The sequence below is a fragment of the Triturus cristatus genome, chromosome 8 (genome assembly GCF_964204655.1).
Source record: "Triturus cristatus chromosome 8, aTriCri1.1, whole genome shotgun sequence".
Lineage (NCBI taxonomy): Eukaryota > Metazoa > Chordata > Amphibia > Caudata > Salamandridae > Triturus > Triturus cristatus.
Window position 1 is genome coordinate 1334478125 of NC_140591.1, and position 27470 is coordinate 1334505594.

The following is a 27470-nucleotide window of genomic DNA, read 5'->3' on the forward strand; positions in this document are numbered from 1 at the left end:
CGATTAAGAGGTAGGAGTGAATCACGGTAGGAGGGATCAGGATGTGTACCGAGCCGGCGTTATTCCGGCAGGATCAATTTTTTTTAAAGTCGAAAAATACTGGGGCATGGGTTTTCCTGTTATTTGCACTTTTGCAAACTATCGGTAACAGGACAGCACATTTTAACAAAACACATAAATCCCTTTATAAAAAACGTATCCATGAAGAGGCATGAGAATGTTCTATAAACATTATTTTCTAGTGAAAAGACAACTCGACCCTTCTCACAATCACATTTTTACTAGTGTTTAATACATATCTGTTCCAACACTGCCCTATCGTTTATGTGACATCTATTAACAGATTAGTGCCAAAGAACCTCCTGAGAATTGACAAAATGTTAGAGTTGATGCAAAAAAACTGAAATTGCCAGACTGAACAACAGCTAACCCCCTTAATTTGTATTCGTAATATTACAAACACACTTGAAAGATTTGCTTACCGCAATCCGATTCATCTGTTCCATCCTTACAGTCCTGGTAGGCATCACATATCTTTACATTTGGTATACATTCCCCACTTCCACAACGAGAGTTATTGGAAGGGCAAGGTTCTGTCAAATAAACAGAATAATGAATTGTAGTTATTTTCTCTGTAATCGGAAAATATGCTATAGTTTCATTCCAGAAATTATCAGGTGATCTCCACACCTTATGTTTGAGAATTCAGTTTTGTAGTAAATTCTTTTGTAGTAAATTCATAGAACTACTATTGTACTGCTCTAATACTACAAAATGCTAATCTGCCCCACAGTGACCAGAAGAATGACTTGTAAGATTAGCACACTGGATGCATCGTTAGAGAAACAGACAGACAGCTGCTTTCACAGGGATTTTAATCTGCTTGAGTAGCCAAAAGCTCCAGGGTACACAAAACAGAAACAACATAGGACTCATAAATCCGAAGTGCCTGGTAACCTCTACTATCTGGTATGCTGAAATTAACATGTCACTTCTAATGAGGGCCTATGTATTCATTTATTATGAAACTGAATGGAGGATATTGTAAACTGCTTTATGAATAATTTGATAAAGAGAAGCCAACTAAGGAAACACAGACTTTCGTTGTGAAAGGACTCTTAGGTACCAGGCTCCTCAAAGCTATTGCGAAATATTTTGCACAGCAGTTTTTCTACGTTCCTCTAATAATAAGACAAAGGAGAAAAAGAAAGTTGTACTGCCTTAATCATCCACTTGGAGTGAAATATAAAAAAGAAATGTAACCTTAATATCTCCAAAATGACTGAACAGCTTTACACAAAAACAAAAAAAAGCACTTTTTCTAGACCAAGATCTAGATTTCTGTCAAATTTGGTGTAAATCCATTCAGCGGGTTTGGGCTGTTGCTGCATCAAACTTTCCGATGGAAAAATGAATGGGGAAAATGTGTTTTGGAACCCCCCCTATTTCTTGGCCCCCACATGACAATTCACCTCAGAACTTTATAATACAAACTAATCAAAACGTAGCGCCTTTTCAAAAAAAGTATTGTTGAGATTCTGACAAAATTCAGGGCCATAGTTATCAGCAACAGTAATAAAGGCATCCATATATATATATTACCTACAGGCAGTCGCCAGTAGGTAGTTATAGTTAGGATCTATTTTCCATAGGAAATCCGCAACATTCTATTTGGAATAACGTTGGTGCCGATTGACGAATCCTTGCGAAATTTTCCAAACTTTTGGCCAGCTCCGGTCCGCTACTATCCTGAAAATTTCATGGTGATTCGTCAAGCGGGGGCCAATAAAAAAGGGGGGTCCCAAAACGCATTTTCCCCATGCATTTTCTAATAGGATCTGTTGACGCAGCTACAGCCCAAACTGCTGAACGGAATTACACCAAATTTGGCATAGAGGTAGTCCTCAGTTCAGACTCGTGCCTTTTGCTTAAATGATGTAAATCCGTTCAGTAGTTCCTTAGAAAATCAAAAGTAAAATCACATATATATCTGGGCGGAGCCTAACCACACATCTCATCGTGAGATCTGATTGGCTGTCAGCACTTCATCCAAGAAGTGTTGGCAGCCATCTTGGGACCAATATACATGATAGCACCTCATTAAAAAGCATTGCAGTTAATAGAAGGTTTTAAGACTTTAGTTACATTATAAATCATCTGTTGATGGTACCATACTCATTTTAGGAATTGTGGTGTGTTCTAAGGTGATTTTACCATATGAAAAAGCCTTCTGCTGTGATATCATGAATCATGTTTGAGAGAAAACTATTTTCTCATGCTTTTCCCACAGAGGTTTGGAAGGTGATCTATAAGCTAAACTGAGAGCATATTTTCTGTAAATTCACATTATCTTTCTCAGTCATGTGAGAATGAAGTCTGACATTCTCAGTAAAACATGTACATCCAACAAGGGCAGAGACTGTCAGTTGATTCCTTTGTGTTCTACTGCAGCTTCCCAGAGTGTTCCAAAGAACAACTAGAGCGCTAACAGTCCTACTTATGACAAACGTATGGCACACCTGAAGCCATCTTGATTGGAATAAAGTGGTAACTCTTAAAACATTTCATTTAAAAAGGAACAAAATGAGGGGGTTCATTTTGCCATAGAAAGTATGATTAGTGCCGCAGAAAGAAAAATTAGGGCACATTTTGAGTGACTTCTCAAATCCTCTTCTATTTCATTAAAAAATTCTGAAATGCAGACTGAAACATGCACTTTCAATACCAGCAGCAGACTTCCCTGGTGAGCAGTAGCTTTACTATAGTGATCTAATAAGCAACTAGAGTGCTAACATTCTGAATTTATGGCAAATGTGTGACACATCTGAATGCCTTCTTGATGGAACCAAAGTAAAAAACTGAAAGTGTTTCCTACTGAGGAGACTGCAGTAAATGAGGAAATTAGGAAATTTCATAACAAATAAATCTCCCAAGATGGCCACCAGAGACAAAAGAGCCAACATGTAGCCCAAATATCACCCAGATGTAGCCCAAGTATAGCCCAATGATAGAATGTCCCAGAGTGTTCTAACGAACAACTAGAGCGCTAATAGTCTTACTTATGACAAAAGCATGGCACACCTGAAGCCATCTTGATTGGAATAAAGTGGTAACACTTAAAACATTTAATTTACAAAGGAACAAAATGAGGGGGTTCATTTTGCCGTAGAAATTATGATTAGTGCTGCAGAAAGAAAAACTAGGGCACATTTTGACTTTTCAAATCCTCTTCTATTTCATAAAAATATTCTGACATGAAGACTGAAACATGCACTTTGAATACCAGCAGCAGACTTCCCTGGGGAGCAGTAGCTTTACTACAGTGATCTAATGAGCAACTAGAGTGCTAACATTCAGAATTCATGGCAAATGTGTGACACATCTGAATGCCTTCTTGATGGAACCAAAGTAAAAAACTGAAAGTATTTCCTACTGAGGAGACTGCAGTAAATGAAGAAATTAGGAAACTTCATAACAAATAAATCTCCCAAGATGGCCACCAGAGACAAAAGAGCCCAAATGTAGCCCAAATATCACCCAGATGTAGCCCAAGTATAGCCCAATGACAGAATGTCCCAGAGTGTTCTTAAGAACAACTAGAGCGCTTAATGTCTTACTTATGACAAAAGTATGGCACACCTGAAGCCATCTTGATTGGAATAAACTGGTAACACTTAAAACATTTAATTTAAAAAGGAACACAATGAGGGGGTTCATTTTGCCATATAAATTATGATCAGTGCTGAAGAAAGAAAAATTAGGGCACATTTTGAGTGACTTCTCAAATCCTCTTCTATTTCATTAAAAAATTCTGATATGCAGGCTGAAACATGCACTTTTAATACCAGCATCAGACTTCCGTGGTTAGCAATAGCTTTACTACAGTGATCTAATGAGCAACTAGAGTGCTAACATTCAGAATTTATGGCAAATGTGTGACATATCTGAATACCTTCTTGATGGAATCAAAGTAAAAATCTGAAAGCATTTCCTACTGAGGAGACTGCAGTAAATGAGGAAATTAGTAAACTTCATAACAAATAAATCTCCCAAGATGGCCACGAGAGACAAAAGAGCCCAAATGCAGGACAAATATCACCCAGATGTAGCCCACATGTAGCCCAATGATAGAAGTGTGCAAAACACTTATTTTTTGTGTATTTGCAGTTTTATATACTGTTGACTTGTCAGGTATTGGAGTGCTTTACATGAGCATTGGTTACATCACACAAGATCAAATTCATTTTAATTGTAGACATGGGGAGATTAAGTGATTTGACCAGAATCACAGAATGCTGAGCTGAAGCAGAAACTCCAACCTGGTTCCCCAGTTGCAAAGTCTGCAGCTCTGGAAGTAACACCACATCCTCTCCCCTAAGTGCAACATTTAATCAAGTGGTCAACTGGAAAAAAAACCATAAAGATTACAAATAATTTAAACGTTCTTTGTCTTGTCGCTATTTGAAAACTCAGAAAATATGTCCTCATTTTAGTTTTTTAGAGCACTAACCATAATTTTGATGCAAATAAGACCCTCTCATATATGTAATTTCTAAAGGAAATACTCTAGGTATTACAGTTTTGATTACATCAAGATGACGTCAGGCGTTCCACACTTTAGTAATAAATATAGAATGTTAGCAATCTAGTTGTTCATTGGCATACTGTTGAGAGGCAGAGGCCAGGGGCACAGACTCTGAAAATGGAAGGCAGGTAGGAGAGTGCAGAGGCAACAATTTAACCACACTGGGCAGGCAGGAAGGGCAGTGGCAGCACAACAGACTATGGAGGGCAGTGGAAAGGGGGGCAGGGGCAACAAACCAACATTAAAGGACTGGCAAGAGAGGCTGTGGCAATATAATAGACCATTGTGGGCAGAAGGAAGAGGCAGTGGTAGTACAACCATACATTCCAACAGACCTGTTTCAGCCAGGAAACGTCCAATGTTTTTAAGCTCAAATGGGCTTTATTTGATCTGTCTCCTGTCTACAATCTCCTCTTTTTCAATGTAACTCAAACGGGAAAATCAATACCCCAGTTTTTTTTCAAAATCTCCCTCTTACCAAGTTCAAAATGTTCGCAAGTATGGTACATTGGATCATGGTAGGCAGGAGGAATTGAGGTAGGGACATGGACTCGGATAACAGAGGACAGGAGGGACATGGAGAGGTGAACCAAACTGACCCTACAGGGCAGGCATCAGGGTTTGCAGCAGCACAATACACCACACAGGGCATGCGGGATGGGAGTGCAGCACAACAATCCATAGAAAGCAATACAGAGGGGACAGGACCATGCACATGGACAACAGAGAACAGAGGGGAAAAAGGCAATGGTAGCTAACTGACCATAATGGACAGACAGGAGAGAAAGCTGCACCATAACAGACCATAAAGGGCAGGAGGGACGGATCAGGGGCATTACAATGGAACATACAAGCCAGGAGGGAGGGAATAGGGGTCTGCACATGGAAACTGAGGGCTGGGGGCAAGGGGGCAGGAGCAGCAAGATGACCATGGAGATCAGGCATAGAAACAAGACACACCATGGAGAGCAACAGTGAGACTATGATGGCATACACACAGACCATGGAGGGAAGGTGGGAGGGGGTCATGGGCAGCTAGCTGACCACACAGGGAATGTGGGAGGGGCCATGGCAGCACAGAAGACCATGCATGGCAAGCGGGAGGGTTAGTGGCAGCACAATGGCTATGATGGGCAAGAAGGAGGGTGCAGGGGCATGCACAAAGGACCATGGAGGATAGAAGGGAGTGTCAGGACCTGGGCACAGACAAGAGAGTTCAGGGGAAGGGGCCTCACAACAGACCACGTGGGGCAGGCAGGAGGAGCAGTTGCAGCACAACAGACCAGGGAGGGCAGAAGGGTGTGGCAGTAAAATGGACCATGGAGGACAGGAGGAAGGGGACATGGCAGGGTGGAGGTGGCAGGGACAGGTTACAGTCATATGACAATGCTAGGCAGGGAGGGGTGTGGCAGCTCAACAGAACACTCAGAGTAGATAGGAGTGGCAGGTCCATGGAACATGGTGGGCAAAAAGGATGGAGCAGGGGCATGCACAAAGACATCGGAGGGCAGGGGGAAGGAGAATAGGGGCAGCAAGCTAAGCACAGAGGCTAAGCAGGAGGTCAATGATGGGCCATAGAATTGGGCAATGGAGCATGGCAGGAGGGAGGAGGCTAGTCCATGGATTCAGACAACAGAGGATACGGAGGAGGAGGTGATGGGGCAGCAAGCTAACTGTTCAGAGAAGGTGGGTATTAGGAACTTTATTGTGTCTAAAATGTGTGCCTGTGCGAACTACTTAAAATATGAACAAGTATGCATCATAATCTCACTTTTATTCAGGAAGAAGAGGACGTGACTTCGGGCTCACTTGGCAGAAACACTCCCTGACCCTCCACCTCCCATCGCAAAATGTAATGCCCGTGAAAAGGGTAGGTGGACGCAGTGTTATATAGAACATAGTCCTGAGAGCACGATTGAAAATGAATAGATATAGTATATGGTATAAACTATGCACCAAAAAGTGTGATATAAGATGAACCGGGGCATGAAATATAATATGCAATACATTGTGCGCAATGACAGATTCATTGCAGAGCGCGAGATAGCACAGGCACTAGCGCGTGCTATGCGATATGCGCCTTGGAGTGTAATATGCACAGGGCAGTGTTGTGTAACCTAACTAGTCTCTAAAGTTGTAATATAAAATATGTGCTGGGGAGTGTAACGTTGCATATGCACTGTGACAAAGATATGGATCCTAGATTGTAATATGTATGGCATAGAGCTGTGCGTTATAACATAGGCATCGAGGAAGGCACGTTAGATGGGGGAATATAACCCGTGCGAAGGCAAGTGTGGCATGACATATTCACGGGGTGGTGTTACAGTGCACATGGGCTTGAGTGTGTCATAGCATACGCACTAGCTGGTGGAATACAACACAGAGGTGTGTGGCACTCGGCGGGCACTGGTGGATGTAACACAGCATTGGGCTCAGCCAGGAGCACGCTATGACTCTCAAGTGAGGTTTGTCTCCTTTCCAGAGAGTAAAATAAAAAGTATTACACATCCGGCGGTGGATGTGTGTTTTATTAACCGTGAGGGGGGGTTTCTTGCATAGTTTGTTCAAATTTTTGTCGAATCCCCTTTGAATGGCTTGGTGTGCGTGTGTATTAAATGTGCCCGTCAATAGCTACCCATGTTTGTATAAACAAACGACAAGGGTGTCTACTTGGAGAGTACCCACCGGCGGGGCGCCGGGATTAGGCACGGTAGGGCGTCAGACACATCAGAGCTTCACTAGCGGTGTAAATACATTCCACGTGGATTCATTGTATGCAGTCGCCTTTAAATGAATATCACACAAATCGTCATGGTGAAAGGTACATACGGTTTGTCCAGCATGTCCTAGGTGTTTCTATAAATATATCTTTTTTTTAAATAATAAAAAACAAAGGCCGGCCCCTGTGGATGGGGTCCCCGGGGCCATAAGTGGCCTGAGGAGGGGGGCAACGCAGCCCCCCTCCTAAAGATTTTTTTTTTAAAAGGCCATGACCCGGGGGTTGGGGTCCCCGGGGCCGATTAAGGCCTTGGGCGGGGGGGCATGTGGCCCCCTTCCAAATTTATTTTTTCAACAAAATATATTAGGGTGCAGGCCCTGGGGGATGGGGTAAATTAAAAAAGAAGGGGGGCCACACAGCCCTCCTTCTTAATAAAATAAATAAAAGACCGGCATCGCACTGGAGGCCACGCCCCCTCCTTGCAACACTCTGCAAACGCACCCCCTGGCTAGTTGTAAGTTGGGGAATTAATTCCCCTTCAATACTGAGGGGTCCCTGAGGGCCAACTAGCCCAACAGGTATCTCCAGTAAGCGCCAGGGAGCTGCGTTGCAGACAGGTGTTCTGAGGCCACGCTCCTTTTTACACCTCTATGCAACGCAGCTCTATGGCGCTTACTGGGGGTACCTAGTGGGCTAGTTTGACCCTAGGGACCCTTAGGATTCAAGGGGACTTAATCTCTCAACTTAGAACGGCCACAGGGTGTGTTTACACAGTGATGAAGGGAGGAGACGGGGCCTGAGGTGACGTGTGCAAACACGCCCTGCGGCACGTTTTAAGTTGGGGAAATAATTCCCTTTCAATCCTGAGGGACCCTGGGGGCCAACTAGCTCACCAGGTGCTTCCAGTAAGCGCCACTGCTCTGCGTTGCAAAGAGGTGGTGCAGGCCGTGCCCCTTTTTGCACCTCTCTGCAATGGCGCTTACTGGATGTACCTAGTGGGCTATTTTGCCCCTAGGAACTTTCAGGATTCAAGGGGACTTAACCTCCCAACTTAAAACGGCCACAGGGTGTGTTTACACAGTGGGGAAGGGAGGGGACGGGGCCTGAGGTGACGTGTGCAAACACACCCTATGGCGCGTTTTAAGTTGGGGAAATAATTCCCCTTCAATCCTGAGGGCCCCTGGGGGCTAACTAGCCCACCAGGTGCTTCCAGTAAGCACCACTGAGCTGCGTTGCAGAGAGGTGGTCCAGGCCGCGCCACTTTTTACACCTCTCTGCAATGCAGCTCTGTGGCGCTTACTGGTGGTACCTAGTGGGCTAGTTGGACCCTAGGGACCCTCAGGATTCAAATGAACTTAATCGCCCAACTAAAAACGGCCACAGGGCGTGTTTACACAGTGGTGAAGGGAGGGGACGGGGCCTGAGTTAATGTGTACAAACATGCCCTGTGGCGCGTTTTAAGTTGGGGAAATAATTCCCCTTTAATCTTGAGGAACCCTGGGGGCCAACTAGCCCACCAGGTGCTTCCAGTAAGCGCCACTGCGCTGCGTTGCAGAGAGGTGGTCTAGGCCATGCCCCTTTTTACATCTCTCTGCAACACAGCTCTGTGACACTTACTGGAGGTACCTAGTGGTCTAGTTGGACCCTAGGGACCCTCAGGATTCAAGGGGACTTAATCTCCCAACTTAAAACGGCCACTGGGCATGTTTACACAGTGGGGAAGGGAGGGGACGGGGCCTGAGGTGACTTGTGCAAACACGCCCTGTGGCGCGTTTTAAGAGGTAGTTTTAATCCCCTGCCCTATTATATACTGGGGCTTACAGAGGAGGTCATGCTAATCACAGGGGGATCCCAACGCATAGTGTTCCTGTTAGACCTGTCAGCCCTTTGGCAGTTCCCTCCTCATTTTCTTTTTCTTTTTTTTCTTCGTCCCTCCCCTTTCTCATTTTTCATGTCCACTAACAACTTTTTGGGTGTGGATGTAGAGGCTCTGGGCACCTCATCCTCACTACTTGAGGGAGAGGCGCAAGGTGCTTCACTGTAGAAACAGGAAGAGGGAGGTTAGATTCACAAAATTGTGGTTCCAACTGTCACCTCAGCACCTGGGCCATGACTGCCATGAGAGGTTCCGGAACCTTCTGGGCCCCTCTGGCCAGTCAGGCCCCAGGTGATAAATAGAGGTGACAGGCGGGCGGCCATTTTAGGACAGAGTGAGCTGTGTGGTAATCAGGAGTAAGGCACCTGTGTGAGGAGGTGGTTGTGCTAGTTAGGGAAGGGACAGGTCTAAGGGTCTGCACAGCTTCCCAAACCTGTTGACATCACCCCTAACCTTGTGACCGGTCCCTGAACGCAGTCAGAGACTTTGTGGGACAGCGTTACCCTGGGGTTTCACAGGTAGCCAGTAACCTTGTAAGAGGACCAGGGGAAGGATTGCTGTCTGGGACTATCTCCCCCTCATCCCTTCTTGGCCGGAGATGTGGAATTAGACTGGCCATGGCGATCACCCATCATTCCTGACTGAAGAGGAGATGTCCGCGCCCCGTAGATAGGAGGGCTTGTCATCCCAGTCAGCTGCACCGGAGAGTTCCTGGCACCCTTAAGTTCAGCCCCCCCCCACTCCTTCTACGAGTCCCTACCTGGAACGGACACCACCGCCACCCAGTGATCGGAGGGTGGCCTGTTGTCCCCTGGAGTTGACTCGCCGCTTTCCCGAGTTCTGTAAAGGTGAGGGGCTGAGGAGCCAGCGACGCCGCTGATCGGGTGAGGAGAGTCGCCGCCGCCGCCGTCCTCAGGTCACATGGAAAGGGGCCGAAGCGCTGCCCTCCATTGCTGTAGTGTGGAAGGCTGCGCCCCCGCTTGCCGCACTGCTTCTGAAGGCGGTGAGCGCGTATCTTTCTAGTCACGGAGTTGACTCGAGACAGCGCCCGGCTGACAAGTGGCCGCAGAGGAGGGAGGCTCAGGTCTGTGGGGAGTGCCTGAGTGAGGCCTACATTCCCGGAGGGGATCCACCTGCAGGGTATTCTTTGGGGGAAGGTGATTGGTGGGAGTGGACAGTTTCTTGCCCTCCTCACCGTTGAAGAGAGCACCTCACCGGCGAAGAGAGCCCCAAGATCTACAAAGTAAGGGATAGTCAGCTCCAGTACCGGCTGGTCTTCTGGAGCGGAGGACACCAGGACTGTACAATAAGCTAGGTCTTGGAGGAAGGGGGGGGGGAAGAGAGTCCCGGGAAGCACGCAGCTACGGACAGTTAATGTCCTGATTACACCCGATTGGTCCCGGGGAAGCCAGGTTCCAGAGTAATAAAACACAGACACCTGTGAGATTAAAGCCTATGTAGTATGAAAATGAAGTAAAATGTTTGGAATAGCAGTTAACCTCTAGAAGCCGCAATGTAATACATGATTAATTGGTGATAAAGTAGGTTACTTGTACACGGCCTAGAAGTCACCAGCTGAAGGCCAGTAATAGAGTAAACCTCTCGCTTAGCCTTAAATGTAGTAGTCGAAGAATTGATGACAGCAACAAGGACAAGAGGTATAGCGGTTGGGGGAGCCAATTGTCAGAAGAGCATTGTGAAATCTGTGTAACCAGCTGATGTTCAGAGGGATGTAAATGTTTTGAGGAGCGCGTTTGTGAGGATTTAGAGCGGCGCTCCAGAGGCACAGGGCTGGGTTGTGACAACAGTGGGGGTATCGGAAAATGCTATACTGGAGTAACAAAGGGAATGTATTCTGTTTAATGAAATGTAATGAAATGTTTCCTTCTGAGATATGAACATGTTTAACCACAGTTGAAAAGATCAGATAAAGACTACTGGTAATCTCTAACACTAATCGGTGTAGTGTCCTTTTTAAGTGGTGTGGCGTCAAGGTGTGAATTGGGTGTGATGCAAGCACGATATGCCATGTTGGGATAAAAGCCTGTTGGCCTGAGCCAAGCTACCTCTAGGACGTTAGGTCCAACAGTTCCCTGGTGTATGTAGGTGTTTTCACTGTATTCTGAGTGTCTTTTAACATAGCACTGGCTCTAGGACTGGTTAGTCAGTCTCAGTTACCACCAGTATCTGTCTGAAAAAGTTGAGGGTACAGGGTGATTTTGCAACAAGGCTTCTTTCTGCTCTTCTGTTTGTTCTTTCTGCACGTTATCATACTTCCTGCACTTTAATTCATCTTTGAGGACTTCTGTTGCTTCTTTCTGCATTTCTTTTTTTTTCTTTCTGTGTGTTTTTTCTTCTTTCTTCACATGTCCTATCTCTGTAGGCATAGTTAGAAATTAGCATTTAAAAAACCTTTGAAATTCACTGAAAAAACCATAGGTTTCAGGCACGTTATAGTTAGGAATCAGCATTCAAAAAACCTTAGAAATTCACTGAAAAAACCATAGGTTTCAGGGGCGTTATAGTTAGCTGGACTTTTCACTCGTACAAAACCATTGAAATTCCTCCGTTATAGTTAGTTCAGCTAACTATAACTCGCGCACCCGCAATGCACTGCTGATGACGTCACATATTACATCACTCATGACATGGTCAGTGACATCACTCATGACATCACTGATGACATCTCAAATAACATCACTGATGACATCACTGATTACATCATCCTTGTGATAGAGTGGCAGACCTCCTCTCCACCTAATATGATCTTTGATACACACATTCAATAATAAAAATTAAAATTTTCAAAACAATGGACATACCAATACCAGTTACAACAACCTATTCAGTAATTCTAAGATCCACATACACATCCACTCATTCACCAACAGTCCTATACAGTCACTCATACATGTACTCACTCATCATATGTACTCATACACCTATACATCCTGTTACACAGCGCCACTCATCCATAGAGTTACTCACACACATAGTCACTCATGCTAATAAAGAATCAAACATCCATTTACTTGCATATACAGTTATTCACACACCACCACACTTACTTCTACAGAAACATACACATACTTAGTCTTTTAAACAATCACTTATAGAAACTCATACTTATTCATACAGGAACTCTTCCAATCTCTCACTCTCACATATACTCACTTATATACACCAATAGTCACATATACTAGTTTAAAACATATATAGTTACTCATAAAGACACTATTGAGACAGTCATTCACTCACTAACACACCCATGCACACACTCATCCACCCATACAGTCCTGCACACATGCTGTCTTCAACACATACAAACAGTGAGTCACTCATTCATGCACCTATGCACTACGTAATACCCCCCACGAACCATACAGACACTCAGACACTCATACTGATACTCAAAAAACCAACTAAGAACCTATATAGACACTCATGTAGCTACTCACAACCCATGCAGCCACTTATACACAAAGTGAGAGACTGATACAGATATTTACATATTTAAACATTACTCACTAAGCCATGTATTCACTAAGATACACCTAATCAGTCAGTTATACAATCAATTTTTCAAAAACAAATCATCCATTTAGACACTTATATACCCATTTATTCTTCCATCGACCTTGAGATATACATATATAAAACATAGGTAATTTTCAGAAAAACACACATTCACTGGATGATGTCATCAGTGATGTCATTTGAGATGTCATCAGTGATGTCATGAGTGATGTCACTGACCATGTCATGAGTGATGCAATATGTGACGTCATCAGCAGTGCATTGCGGGCGCGCGAGTTATAGTTAGCTGAACTAACTATAACGGGGGAATTTCAATGGTTTTGTACGAGTGAAAAGTCCAGCTAAATATAACGCCCCCCGAAACCTATGGTTTTTTCAGTGAATTTCTAAGGTTTTTTGAATGCTAATTCTTAACTATAATGTGCCTGAAACCTATGTTTTTTTCAGTGAATATATATATATATATATATATATATATATATTCTGCTCCAAAGGTTGTCCACCTGGTGAGTAGCACTCGATCAGCAGCTTTATTTATGATAGGCAGGGATGAGGATCCGCTTGTAGAAGCTGCTCTGTAATGGAATTGCCCGACGCGTTTCGAAGCTCCATGTGCTTCTCTTCAGAGGCTTGAACGGAGACGGTGTGTGCAAAAACTGAACCCACTTTGCCATTTTCATATTGCACATCCACCAATGGGAAGCTCGTATGAGACTGTGCATTGTGGGAAATGTGGTCCGGCATGTGCACAAATCATGTCCTGTATGGACCCTGTAAGCGGGCTCGCCCCTTCTTTAATCCTATTTTCGGCTGCTGACCCACGTTGCCGGCATGGTAGATACCTTGTCGGGTGGCCCCCATAGCATTATGGGGTGGTGCACACTCCACTGCAGGACGGCTGCGTGTTACATTCAGCTCTCAAATGACATCACTGATGACATCATCCAGTGACTGTGTGGTTTTGTAAACTTTATATATGTTTTATATATATATGTGCCAAGGTGTATTGAAGAATGAGTGGGTGTATAAGTGTCTGAATGGATGATTTAGTAGGTCTGTGACTGACTGTATATGTGAGTGATCAAACTTGTCTTAGTGAATGCATGGGTTAGTGATTAAACTGTGTGAATGTCTGTATCTGTCTGTCAGTTGGTGTGTAAGTGGCTGCATGGGTTGGTGAGTAGCTACATGAGTGTTTATATGGGTTATTGATTGGTTGTCTGAGTATCTGTATGGGTGCCAGAGTGTCTGTGTGGGTGGGTGGGGGGTGGGTGACTCTGTGCATAGATATGTGAGTGGGTGATTCACTGGGTGCATAGGTTCAAGAGTGCATCTGGGAAGGGCTGTGAGGGTGGGTGAGTGTAGGTATGGGTATGTTGGTGAGTGAATGGATGTCCCAGTGGTACATGTGTGAGTAACTACATATGTGAAAGGCAGTATATGTGAGTGTTAGAGTATATAAATGACTATATGTGAGAATGAGTGATTGTGACTGTGGCTGTATGGATGAGTGTGTGCTTGTATCAGTGATTGTATAAGAGAGTAAGTATGAGTTAGTATCTGTATGAATAAGTGAGGTGGTGTGTGTATAACTGTATAAGTCAGAAAATGGAAGTGTGATCCATTCTTTGCATGACTGACTAGGTGTGTGAGTAACTCTATTGATGAGTGGCTGTGTGTGAGTGCCTGTATAGGTGTATGAGTGCAAATGATAGTGCTGTATTGGTGAGTGACTGCATGTATGAGTGACTGTACGGGAGAATGAGTGGATGTGTGTGTAGACCTAGGAATCAATGTGTTAACTGGTATTGGTTTGTCTATGGTTTCCAAATTGGTAGTCTGTCTTTTAGACTGGGTGTATCAAAGGTTATATTAGGGTGTGAGGAGGAGCATCAGATTATCACGTAGATGATGTCATCAGTGATGTCACTGACCATGTCATGAATGATGTGATATGTGACGTCAACAGCAGTGCATTGCATGGGCATGAGTTATAGTTAGCGTAACTAACTATAACGGCCGAATTTCTCTGGTTTTGTACGAGCAAAATGTCCGACTAACTATAATGTCCCTGAAACCTGTGGTTTTTTCAGTGAATTTTGAAGGTTTTCTAAATGCTAATTTCTAACTATAGTGTTCCTTAAACCTGTGGTTTTTCCAGTGAATTTCTAAGGTTTTTTAAATGCTAATTTCTAACTATAAAGTCCCTGAGGCCTATTTTATTTCAGTGAATTTCAAAGGTTTTTTAAATGCTAATTTCTAACTATGCCTAAAGAGGTAGGACATGTGCTGAAAGAGGAAGAAAGGTGCAGAAAGAAGCAAGTGAAATGCAGAAAGAGGCAACAGAGGTGCAGAAAGAGGCCTTGTTGCAAAGTCATTCTGTGCCCCCAACGTTTTGCTGATGGGTACTGGTGGTAACTGACTCTGACTAACTAGACCTAGAGCCAGTGATACGCTAAAAGACACTTATAATACAGTGAAAACACCTACACACACTAAGATACACTATGGGTTGGGGTACCACTGTGATTGGCATGACCTCCCCTGTAAGGCCCTACTATATAATAGGGCAGAGGGATTAAAACTACCTCTAAGTCTGAGGTGCAGAAATATGCTACTTTAACTAGTAGTCGCATTTGCAGAGTGGTAGAGAAAGAGTGCTGGGCTTCTGACCTATGCTAAGGAATTCCACTGCGTAGGACTTACAGGAGGTCCCAGGCGGGCTTCTTGGCCCCCAAAGTCCCTCAGTCTGCTAATAGGTGCGTTTGCAGAGTGGTGGAGAAAGGGGGGTATGGCCTCCAAAGACGTCTTAGCAATCCCACTGTGTGGGACTTACTGGAGGTAACAAGAGGGGTAGTTGGCCGCCAAGGACATCCTTGGGGTCCAACTACTCCTCCTATTACCTCCAGTAAGTCCCGCACAGCAGGATTGCTAAGTTGTCATAGCAGGCCACATCCCCTTTCCCCACCTGCAATGTCCCATGGGTGGGCACCCTGGGACATTGCAGGAGCCAGCCCTGGGGGGTGGCGGTTCCCAGGGCCAGCAAGGGCTCCAGGAGGGGGGCCACACAGCCCTCCTAACTTCAGTTTCTAAGCCCCAGGGATGTGGTGGTCCCTGGGGCCGGGGGTCTGCAACGGACCCCTTATGTAAATAATTAGTGCCCCTGGGAAGTGGTGGTCCTCGGGGTAGTGTGGGGGGGCAGGAGCTCCTCCCCACTCCAATTTTCTTGATTTAAGCCCTGGGGAGTTGGCGGTCCCCAGGGCTTGGGGGGCCCACGAGGCCCCAGTATGTAATTAGCAATGCCCCGGGGAGGTGGCTGTCCCCAGGGCAGCATGGGGGGCAGGAGCCCCCAACGCATTTTTGTTCAAGCCCTGGGGAGGTGGCAGTCCCCGGGGCTGCGGGGGCTCCCGCAGGCGCCCGCATACATTATAAACATTACCCTGGGATATGGCCCACCCGGGGTCTTTGGGGCCGGATTCACGCACCCAGCGCGAATTCGTCCGTTTAAAAAAAAAAATGCTTTTTTTGCACCTAGGGGTCCTTGTGGGACTCCTAGGTAGGCCTAGGGGGTCAGGGTCTTTCTACCCTGCCTCCTTTTCTTGTTTTTAACCTTTTTTCTTCTGTTTTCTTGTGGCTCGGTTACCGAGTCACAAGATGTCACAAGATGTCTGCCAACACTTCTTGGTTTGGAGTGTTGACAGCCAATCAGAAGTCAGCTTGTGCTCGGGAGGGTTTGCGAATCCTCCTTGGTGCTCAGATATATATATTTTTATTTTTTAAAATCTCTCTTGAACTGCTGAACAGATTTACACAATTTTTTTAAACAACACGCTTTCTAGACCAAGAGGAGCGTCTGCAGTTATAAGTGATTGTATGGGTGAATGAGTGGATGTGTGTGTAGATCTAAGAATCAGTGAGTGGGCATGTAGTAACTGGTATTGGTGTCTCTATGGTTTCAAAAATGGTAGTCTGTATTTTAGAATGGGTGTATCAAAGGTTATATTAGGGTGTGAGGAGGTGCATCGGATTTTCACGTGGATGATGTACTCAGTGATGTCATTTGAGATGTCATCAGTGATGTCATCAGCGCTGTCACTGACCATTGCATGAATGATGTAATATGTGACGTCATGAGCAGTGCATTGCGGGGGCGCGAGTTATAGTTATCTGGACTAACTATAACGGTGGAATTTCTATGGTTTTGTACGAGAGAAATGTCCAGCTAACTATAACGCCCCTGAAACCTATGGTTTTTTCAGTGAATTTCTATGGTTTTTTAAATGCTAATTTCTAACTACAATGTCCCTAAAACCTATAACGTTTTTTAAGTAAATTTTAAAAAGACGTGTATACTTTTTATAGTGAAAACTAACTTAACAGTAGTTTCTTATAAGTTATAATTATGGCTCCTGGTTTTATGTTATTTATTTTTTGGGCCATTCCGTCTGTATTTATCCATATTTTGTTTTTAATAATTGTATCTGTATTTACCCATATATATTTTGGGTTTTGTGTAAAGATGAATCAGAAATAAATATATTTCCACATTTATTTGTCTGATAAATAGGCACTCATGACTGAAGGACTGACCGTTTTCAGTCATATAAACACTCTCAGATGATAAAATATGCACAAACTTGATATTGCGCAGCGGGAGGCCGAGCGAGCAACGGAGGAGGTAATGTGGAGGCGAGGAAGCAGGGAAACGAGCAGACGCCTAAGCGATTGGGGGCAAAATCTAAAAATAAACCAGCAGTACCACAGATGTTTTTTAAAAAACAGACAGATAAAGTGTCTCAGCATAATGACAATAACGGCAGTATTCAGAACGTACTTACCCCTGATTGTGATCGGATTCTGCCGGAAAAAATGCAGGACGTTACCATTCTGGACCAGGGTCAAACAGCACTTACTCTCTCACATTCTCCTTTGAATCCACTCACTGAGGGAGTTATTGAAGCGACTACAGAGAGAAATAAGGAGGGTGCTGAGGTTGGTGCAAGCCCAGGAGATAATAGTCCTAGTGTCAGTAACGCCCGGAAGGTCTCTGGATCTCAATCAAAGGGGATGCTGGGAGTTGTGGTCCAGTCAGACCTATTGGCGACTTTACCCCTTGGTCAAGTTATTAAAGATCAGACTGTACAGGGGGGAAAGCTACCTACCCAGAACGAGATGCTGGATACTGAGGGTGATAATTTTTTTTCTTTATCGGATCATACAGCTTCCTCAGATGGTGACACTGCTCTGAGTAGAGACTGGACAGACGACGATAGTGACCCAGGCGATTGGCGCAGTAATGAGGCTTTAAATGCCGAAACAGTCCCTAAAGGCCTGGATACAGTTCGTAGAGCTCGCAATAATCAAGAGCTTTTGCCTCAGGGAGCGGATACAGGCTCTTTGGCTTGGGACTATTCGTTCTCTGCTCAACCGGACTCCGAGGGAAAAATAATCACTCAAAATGATATCCATAATGCAACTGGGACTAATCCACTGTCAGGCGAGATAACACTGGCAGTTATCTATCAGACATTAATGGCACACCGTGAGGAAGCTCGTCTTGAGAATTCCCGATTGCAAGGGGTATGCCGTCGTGTCCAAAACTCCATTCGGAGAGTAGCTAAGACGTGTTCTGAGATTTCAACGAGGGTTGGTGAAGCAGAAATGAGAATATCTACTTTGGAGGATGACATGCTAGCCCAGAGGAATGCAACTGACGCAATTCAGTCACAAAGGGATGATATCCACTGGAAGCTTGCCGATATTGAAAATCGAGCTCGTAGGAACAATTTGAGAGTTCTGGGGGTACCTGAAGGAATTGAAGGCTCGGATGTCAGAAGCTTTATTGCAGCATTGTTTACTGAGGCATTCCCTGAAGTCCAGCAGTGGGACTGGCAAAAGGAAATACAGAGAGCCCATCGGTTCCCCTTCAAGATTAAGCAACGATCTGGGCAAGAAGACAGCAGGCCACGTGCAATCTTAATCTGTTTTTTGAGCTTTTTAGCAAGAGAGAAGATTTACGATCTGGCAAGGCCTGATAAGAAAAGGGTTGGGAGGGGCTATGAGTTCTTTGTTAGACCTGACTTATGTCCAGCTACTGTGGAACGGAGGTGGCAGCTCCGGCAGTTAATTGGCCCATTTCAGTCAAAGGGCGCTCAGGTGTTTCTACTGTTTCCCTCAAAGCTAAAAATCATTTTTCAGGGTGAGACAACGTTTTTTGCCTTAGAGATTCAGGCAAAGGTATATTTGGATTCATTATAAGGGTACAGCCCTCTTTCACTATTCTTGACTTTGACTCTGACTTTGATAAAAAAAATTCAGAGGGCTCAGGGGTCCTAGGGGGGTGTGTGTGCTTTGAGGGAAGCACTGTACCATATAGAAAGTAATAATGGAAATGAAAGTTATTTTTTTTTGTTTTTTTGTTTTTTTTGTTTTTGTTTTTGTCTTTTGCTTTCTGAGTTTTTGATTACGTTGTATTTCGGTTGCGGCGTTCATACTTTTGGTTTTTTTGTGCACACCCAACTATGGACCCTTTTGTCTGGCTTTCTGGCTTTGGCAGTTGCATAGGAGGAGGAGTCGAGCAGTTAACCAGTCTTCCCATCGAAAGGACAGAGTCCTTATGCCTCAATTGGGAGGGATATGGGTGGGGGCGTGGGCAGGGGGGGGAGGAGGGAGGGCACAGGAGGGGGGGCATGGGTTGGTCAGGAGGATTGGGGAGGGCTGGGGTAAAAAAAATTAAAAAAGAAGCTGGAACTAACAAAATAATTATAGTGGTTATACAACATGTTTTTTGGTCAAATGTAATTATTTACGGAGGAAGAGTAGCTATCTTCATTTGGTCCTATTTTTTCAATGTAGATGGCACAGGGTAAAATTCGTATAGGGACTTGGAATATTTGTGGCCTTAATGATGGCAGAAAGAGGGCATTGTTCTCAAAGGTCATCCAATCTTTCCACCTTGAGGTGGTGTGTCTTCAGGAGACGCATGTATCCTGGAACGACCGGGCATATTTGAAAATCCCGGGATTTGACTTAGTTGGGTGCTCTCGGCAATCAGTTAGGACCAGAGGGGTTGCAATTCTTTTGAGACATGGATCCGGAGTATGTACTAGAAACTGCACAAGATAGTAATGGCAGATGGGTAATAACAGAGTTGTTAGTTAAAGGTAGTCCTATGACTGTTTGCACAGTCTATTGTTCAAACTTGGATGACCCAGCAGTTCTACATTTTCTAAATGTGGAACTGGCACTTTGGCCTCATCCTGTATGTTTTTGTGGGGATATGAATATTAATCTCTTAGCTGACTTTAATCTAGGAGGGACTCAAATTTACACTGGCAAGATACCCAGAGTTTTTAGGGCTCTCCAAGCTTTGGTCCAAGAACACCGTTTGATTGATTCCTGGTTTTATAACAACAAACAATTAGATGGCTATACTTATTTTTCAGCCCCCCATAATAAGTTAGTTCGTATAGATTATGTCTTCATATCTGACCAGGTGGTAGAAGCCACATCTATTCAAGTTTTACCCAGGATACTCTCGGATCATAATCCTTTAATTATTGAATGTACAATGCAGGTTACCCAAAAGGCTCCAAGGACTTGGACCTTTGAGAGGAAACTGTTATTGGATCAGTCTTATATAGATCATGTGAAAAGCTGGATGAGGGAATTTTTAAATATCAATAAAGATACAGCTACACATACAATAGTTTGGGATACGTTCAAAGCAGCTATAAGGGGTCAAACGAAATGTTTTTCATTTTTCAGGAGGAAAATAGCTCAGGATCAGACTAAGCGGCGTATCGAGGAATTGGGGGCGGTAGAGACTCAGTTGGTATGTGCTATAAGAGATGGTCATGAGATTTTGGAAATTCAGTCACAGATAGCTAGAGTGAGGGCCTCTCTGTTGGAATTCTTTGGCCAGGATCTTGCGGCAAAATATCTACAATTCAGATCACAGATGTTCGAATTTGGGGAAAAAGCTGGAAGGGTTTTAGCCAAGCGGTTGCATGAGAAAGGATTGGCTAATCATATTCTAAAGATTAAGGACTCCCAAGGCTGTATACAAGATACGCCGGAGGGGGTTATGGAGGTCTTTAGGCAGTTTTATTGTCGTTTGTATACACAGGAAGAGGGTTTATCCAACATGGAGGGAGAAATAGGAGATTTCTTACAGGATCTCACCACCACTCATATCTCCGTTCAGCAAAATGAAATTCTTTCAGCTCCTATAGAATGGGAGGAGGTTGAGTTGGCAATTAAGTCCCTAGCCAGTGGAAAAGCTGCAGGTCCGGACTCCATCCTTCTCGAGTTTTATAAGTTGTTCTGTTCAGAAATACAAGCAGAGATGCTGACTGTTCTTAGAGGTGCACAGGGAGGACATATACCAGATTCTTGGCGCAAAACAACTATCATTCTCATTAAAAAAATGATAAACCTGAATTAGATCCCGCATCATTTCGTCCAATATCATTAATAAACGTGGATAGTAAAATCTACTCAAAAATCTTAGCTACTAGATTAGCAGCTGTGATCTCTCCTTTAGTGTCTTTACGACAGCATGGCTTTATCCCAGGTAGAGACACAGCCGACCATGTTCAGCGGGTAATAGCTCTTTTAGACTGGGCTCAAACGACCCATTATCCCCTCGGTGTGATCCTGTTGGACGCCGAGAAGGCGTTTGACAGGGTCACCTGGGGGTTCTTGTGGGCAGTTTTGCGCTGGAAGGGGTTCAGTTTGGAATTTCTCCACTCACTCCAGTCGCTTTATAAATCTCCAGAAGCGACCCTCTCGATTTCAGGATTGCGCTCAAGCTCCTTTTGTATTGGAAGGGGCACTCGTCAAGGTTGCCCTTGTTCGCCCCTGTTATTTGCTTTGTATATAGATCCGCTTCTAAGTAAAATAGAGAAATGTACAGAAATACCTCCGGTCAGGATTCCTTCAGCAGAGTATAAGGCATTAGCTTATGCTGACGATATTGTAGTATTGACTAGTAGCGTGGCACTGGCATTTCCAGCTATTAAGAGTCTCACAGTACAGTTTGGACATTTGTCTGGTTACAAACTTAATGTCACCAAAACCCAGGTGATCCAGTCAGCATCTATGGGTCCGTCCGACGCTCCGGTGGTGCAGACCGCGGGATACTTAGGGGTTAAAATAATGGCTGCAGTAGAAAATATTCCAGACTTGAATATCCTGCCGGTAATTAAAGCAACCAACTCTCTATTGACAAGGATAGACAATCTCCATCTGTCTCTGTATGGTCGGGGAAACGTATTGAAAATGTTGGTTTTACCAAAGTTTCTGTACCTTTTCAGGACCATTCCATTGGAATTTTCTCATGCAAGCCTAACTCAAGCTGAAAGGTGCTGCAATAGATTTCTTTGGAGTTACCATCGCCCTCGTAGAGCAGCTAAATGGATGTACCTTTCGAGGGGGAGGGGAGGATGGGCAATACCTAATTTAATGCTGTACCATTGGTCAGCTTATATCCAACATTTAGCCGTACCGCTCTTTGGGGATAGGGCTTGGGTACCACAATGCTGTAGGCCTTCTATTTTTGAAATAGGCTTGGGAGAAGAAGTTAAGGGAATATTAGTTCGGGTACTGGAACCCAGTTATTACAAAAAGACTAAGTTTAAGGTAATAATAGCAATGTTCTCGCTTTGGCGTAAGATCCGCCGTAAATATCAGATTCTTAAAATTAATAATTATACTCCCCTTGCCGCGGCAGGACTGTTACCTCCTATTTTTCAAGATTTAACTCTATTTAGGTGGATGTCGCAGGGGGTAAGGACTATAGGAGATCTTGGAACCGAGGGAGTATTGGCTTCGTTTGAGTTTTTGAGGGAGAAATTTAGTTTGAATCCACACGACTTCTTTAAGTACTTACAGATTCGTAGTTTTGTAGAGAAAGCAAAGGGGCAGGATCTTGGTTTTTTTTAAAAAAATCCACTCATGGAATTGATATTAAAACGCTCCAGAATAGGTATGCTGTATCAATGTCTACTCTCCAGCTTTCCAGATGATATACTCTTACAGAATGCTAAATGGGAAACAAAATTAGGTAAAACAGACTTAGATATTTCTCAGGCTTTAGAATTGTCAAATAATGTTTTTATGTCAGGAAGCTTACGGTCTCAAAGTTATATGGCACTGTTTGACCTGTACTACACCCCGGCTAAAATTGCTAAATGGGGGGGCACAGGAGGTCATCAGTGCTCGAGATGTGGTCTGGCAGCCGCTAATGATTTACACATGTTTTTTTCCTGTCCCAAATTGCATATATTTTTTCACGACATAGAAGTTTTTTTAAACTCTAAACTCAATATTTCAGTTGTTTTTTCGGCAGAATTTATCATATTCGGTTGTGAGAGTGGCTGTCAGAAGCAGAGAACTCGGGATGAGACTGCTTTCTTGTTTATAGTTATGTCTGTGGTGAGACTGTCGATAACTTCGGAGTGGATAAGTCCTGATGCCCCTACTTTCTTAAATTGGAGAGCAAGGATTTTGGCTTTATATTATTTAGAATCAGCTATTTTTTCAAGGTGGGGTAGAAGAAGGCGCGAGAAGGCGCAACGTATCTGGGACCCTTTGGAAAAATGGATTAAGGAGTAGTTAAAAGTAAGGGAGAGAGAGAAAGAAAGGGGAAAGAAGAGAGGGGGAAGGGAAAGAGGGGGGAAAAGGGGAAAAAGGAGAGAAAAGGGAAAATGGAAAGGTGGAAAAGGAAGGAAAAGAAAAAGAAAGGAGAAAAGGAAAAAAAAAAAAAAAAAAAGGAAAAAAAATGGATCAGCTAAACATGAACTTACTTATTATAGTATGTCCTATACCTCTGTCCCCTTTTTACCTTCTCTTTTTGATTTTTTTTTTTTTTTTTTTTTTCTCCTTGGTAGCTGTAGCTGTATTTGAAGCCAATGGTGTGCGAATGTCCTATGCATTGTAAAGAGCGTTTGCTCTTGGTTTTTCTTCTTCTTATTCAGTGTTGTTTGTTCCAAGCTTCTTAATAAAAAAAAAAAAAAGAAAAAAAAAAAATCTTGATATTAAAATGTGCATGTTTTCTTTTATGAGCAAAAATATTGCTGTTTAAGGCTCTTTACTAAAATTCTTTTATTGTTTTAACCCTTTTACTTTTAGAACGACAGACCTATTGGCCTGGTAGTCATGATTGACAGCATTTAGAATCGCTCACAAACTAACCCAAATTCCGTTTTTATCCACATTTTAAAATGAATACAGAGAGGAAAATAAATAGTTTCCTGTTTGTATTTATCTGTAAAAATCAGTAAAAACGGAAACCAGGAAGCCCTATTCATAATTTAACAATGTTTACAACTTAATTAGCAGTAATTAACACATTAGTGTAGTAAAAGTGGGACGCCGCACCTATAATACCTGGCTTCGAACAACAGTTTTCACAGTTCGATTCCCGGCTCGAGCAGCATGTTAGCCCACCACTATCATCTTGCTGGAGCAGAGTTTTCATTTAGAAAATTCAGGGGCTTTTGAAGCTCTAGTATGTCTATGCGTTTTATTAAATATTAATAAATAACAATTAATTATTTGTCTTGTGCAAGTGTGTTTTTTATTAATCAATTCGTTTGTCTTAACATAAGAGAAAGCTACACGAGGGTTAGCATGTGTGTGCTGTTTTTGTTTTCTAAAAAATAACGTGCAAGTTTCCATGTTTAAACGTTGCTGTGTGCTGTTTATTTTGAGCACAAAAAGCTGTCTGAATTAATGCTTTTTTATGTTGCAAAGCTAGATAAATGCATACACATAAGGGTATTAGTGGGGTTAACACTGTTTAATCATTATGCTGTAGTAACGTTTATTTTGTCTCTTTAATTAAAGATGGTCTATTGTGGCCTATGGAGGCTGTATTAAGATGGCTGAATTTTGAAGCCTGGCCTCGAGTGAATATGTGAAAGACGTGACGAGGGAGACCCCTGCTGGAAATGGTCTTGAAGTTGACTGACCATGGTCCTTCTATGAAACTTTCCATGAGGACAGCAGCAGTTTTTGGGAGTTCTCCAAGAGAAGTGAAAGTGTCCTTGGCAATCTCGAAAGACAAAGGAGCCTTAGAGGAAAACTCTGAACTGTGGCTCGATGGCCGAGGAGAAGCCGGATTAAATGTGATACATGTTTTATTTTCTTGGTTCCTGTTCCGTAGTCTTCGCTATGTGTATTTTTCCTGAGCGGAGGTTCACAAATGTTGCAATGTTGCATCCTTTCCTTCTCACTCTGCTCAGTGATTCAGTGTATTTTTGCAAACTTTATGTGTGTTTCCATTGTAATTTTTACTATAAAAATTATTAGCCTAGGGAGGGCTTTGCCACTTGCCATTTTACCTTTGCCGCGTGAGGTTGCGTTGCTGAGGATCGATGCTGAGGACTTCGTCTTGAGAGACTTTACCGAGAGACTTGTCCTGACCCGTTCTGACACTTAGTTAGAATAGGTAACTATGAGAAATGATTTATTCTGATTGATTTTACTTTGACTAATTTTAGATAAAGCAATATAATTTTAAACATGGTGTTGAATTTTCTTTCTTGTCAATTATTGGGTTTATATTTTTGATCATTATTGTATATGTTGTGTAGATTATGTTATTGATTAGGACAGTCACTAAACCAGATCTGATCGACCTGATATTGATGCAGGGTGTTTAGGTGTTTTCTTTACACAGGTTTATTGCTGGTAGAGTATTTGAACGTATGTTAGTGAAATGGGCCCTAGCGTATGATGAATGTATGTGCGTGTAACTGTGTGATTACTCTATCCGTGGTAGTGGGCATATTTTAGATACCCTGATCTCTATCAATCTCACTGTGGGCAACACCTTGCTTAATCTTCCCAACATCCCCGAGCGCTGGCACACCTTTCCGGGGGTAGCTGTACGCTTTACAAATGCTGGCATTTTTAAATTTAACAGCATGGTGATGACAAATATTAGCACGTATTTTTTTTCTTCTATTGTGAATGGTATTTTTTTATGTCTTCTATTTAGATGTTCTTAATCATGAGAATGCAAATGACTCAGTTTGCCGGGTTACAGTTTTTAAACTCTTCAACGTATGTACATATTAAGGACCTTAGAAGTGTTACGATGGAAATCGAAATCTTTACAGCTGCACATTTTGTAACTTTTCCCAACACGTGCACAAGTCAAACAGTTAAAACGTGAGCACGTGTAAAGTATAAAACATGACATCTAAATAGGCGGAGCCGCATCTTCCTTCCATAGACTTCTCAATAACCAAAAAGTATATAAACCACCCCGTTGTTCGATTAGTTCCGTTTTCGTGAATTATTTATCCGTGTCCATTCTGTGATGCAGGTTCCCTTTTCTAGCGTCTGATTCTTATTTTGAGGCAACAAAACATATTCCAGAGTTGTAAGTTGTTTGATTATGGCATAGTAGATATTTATAATACATAGCTATTTGTCAATATGTAAACATTTATATCTAGAAAAAGTGTTATTGCATGTTTTTGCCTTTTTTTCTGTAACGTCAGCAGCTTGTTTTCAGAAACAGACAGATTCCAGCAAACGTTGCTCCTTTTCTGGCTCCTTTCAGCTTAAATATAGTGACTTTTTATATTATAATATTGACACTGTACTTCACTTCAGAGGTGTTGGTGATCCGTTGGCGCAAACCCTAAAGATTTATAATTAACGTCACCAGCTTCCAGTTGTTCTTCTGTTTTCCCCTGGGGATCATATACTGTCAATATGTATATTATAATATGAACAGTCATGGTGATCTCAGAGGAGTTCATGACCTGCCGGCGCAAAGAGTAAAAGCAACGTCACCAGTTTACGGTTTTTAGTCTGTTCCCCCTCTTGTGCTCATATACTGTGAATATGTATGTTATAATTTTCACAGTCATAATGATCTCAGAGGAGTTTATAACCCGTCGCCACAAAGATCAAACATTTCGAAGTCCCGGAGAAAAGAAGCTCTGAAAATATTCACCATTCGAAAGTATTTTGTTATTGATCTTCTGTTGTATTCATAACTTTATTTTCCTTTTCTTTTTACTGTAACAATGGTGTCACTCGTTATATTGTAATAGACTGTCCTATTGTTACAGAAGAAGAATTGGACATTTGTACGCGCCATCTGAAATACAGCTTACTAAGCTTTATACCATACTTGATCAGATATTTTTTCAGTGAGCATATTTTACGAAATTGCAGTCTAAAAAAATATAGCTTTCATACATACTTTCTTACTTTAAAAATTTGATAAACCCTACATTTCTGAATGTTATTTTCTAATTTCTATTTTTCTTAGTTGCGGTTCCTATTCACCTTCTCCCTATAGAATATATAAGACCAGTACTGTATATTATAATAGTACTATCCAATATATTCTTAAATGAGTGCGTGATTTGTTCGCGGAACAGTGTGCGACCTCTAAGCATTACGTCAGAACGTTCCCGAATTATACAAAATACAAACTTGAAAAATGATAATGCATACATTTCTTTGTAATATCAAGTCATTTGTGATAAACTGTTTTTTACTTATTCTTCTGACCTCAGATGATGTAGTGCGGGAGTGTTTGTTGTAGCACTTCTTTTCTACTTTATCTAAAAGAAACTGATGCCCTCTTATATTATCAAGAATATGGGGCAACACTTTTACAAACTATAGCAGAAAAAAGGCGGTCGTGGCCACGCTTAAGTGATATTTTATGAAATTCCATTTTTATTTGTCACCCCTTTAATATATACAGTGTCAGTATC

At 42.9% G+C, this 27470-nt stretch overlaps 1 protein-coding gene across 2 annotated transcripts in view; it reads right to left on the reverse strand.

Annotated features, from left to right (window-relative positions):
• TMPRSS15 (transmembrane serine protease 15) overlaps positions 1–27470 on the reverse strand; it is a 1488231-nt gene that overhangs the window by 474446 nt on the left and 986315 nt on the right. For both annotated transcript variants that reach the window (XM_085623059.1, XM_085623060.1), the window contains exon 18: positions 483–593. In XM_085623059.1, the coding sequence (XP_085479185.1) occupies positions 483–593 (111 nt within the window). The remainder of the gene's footprint in view (positions 1–482; positions 594–27470) is intronic.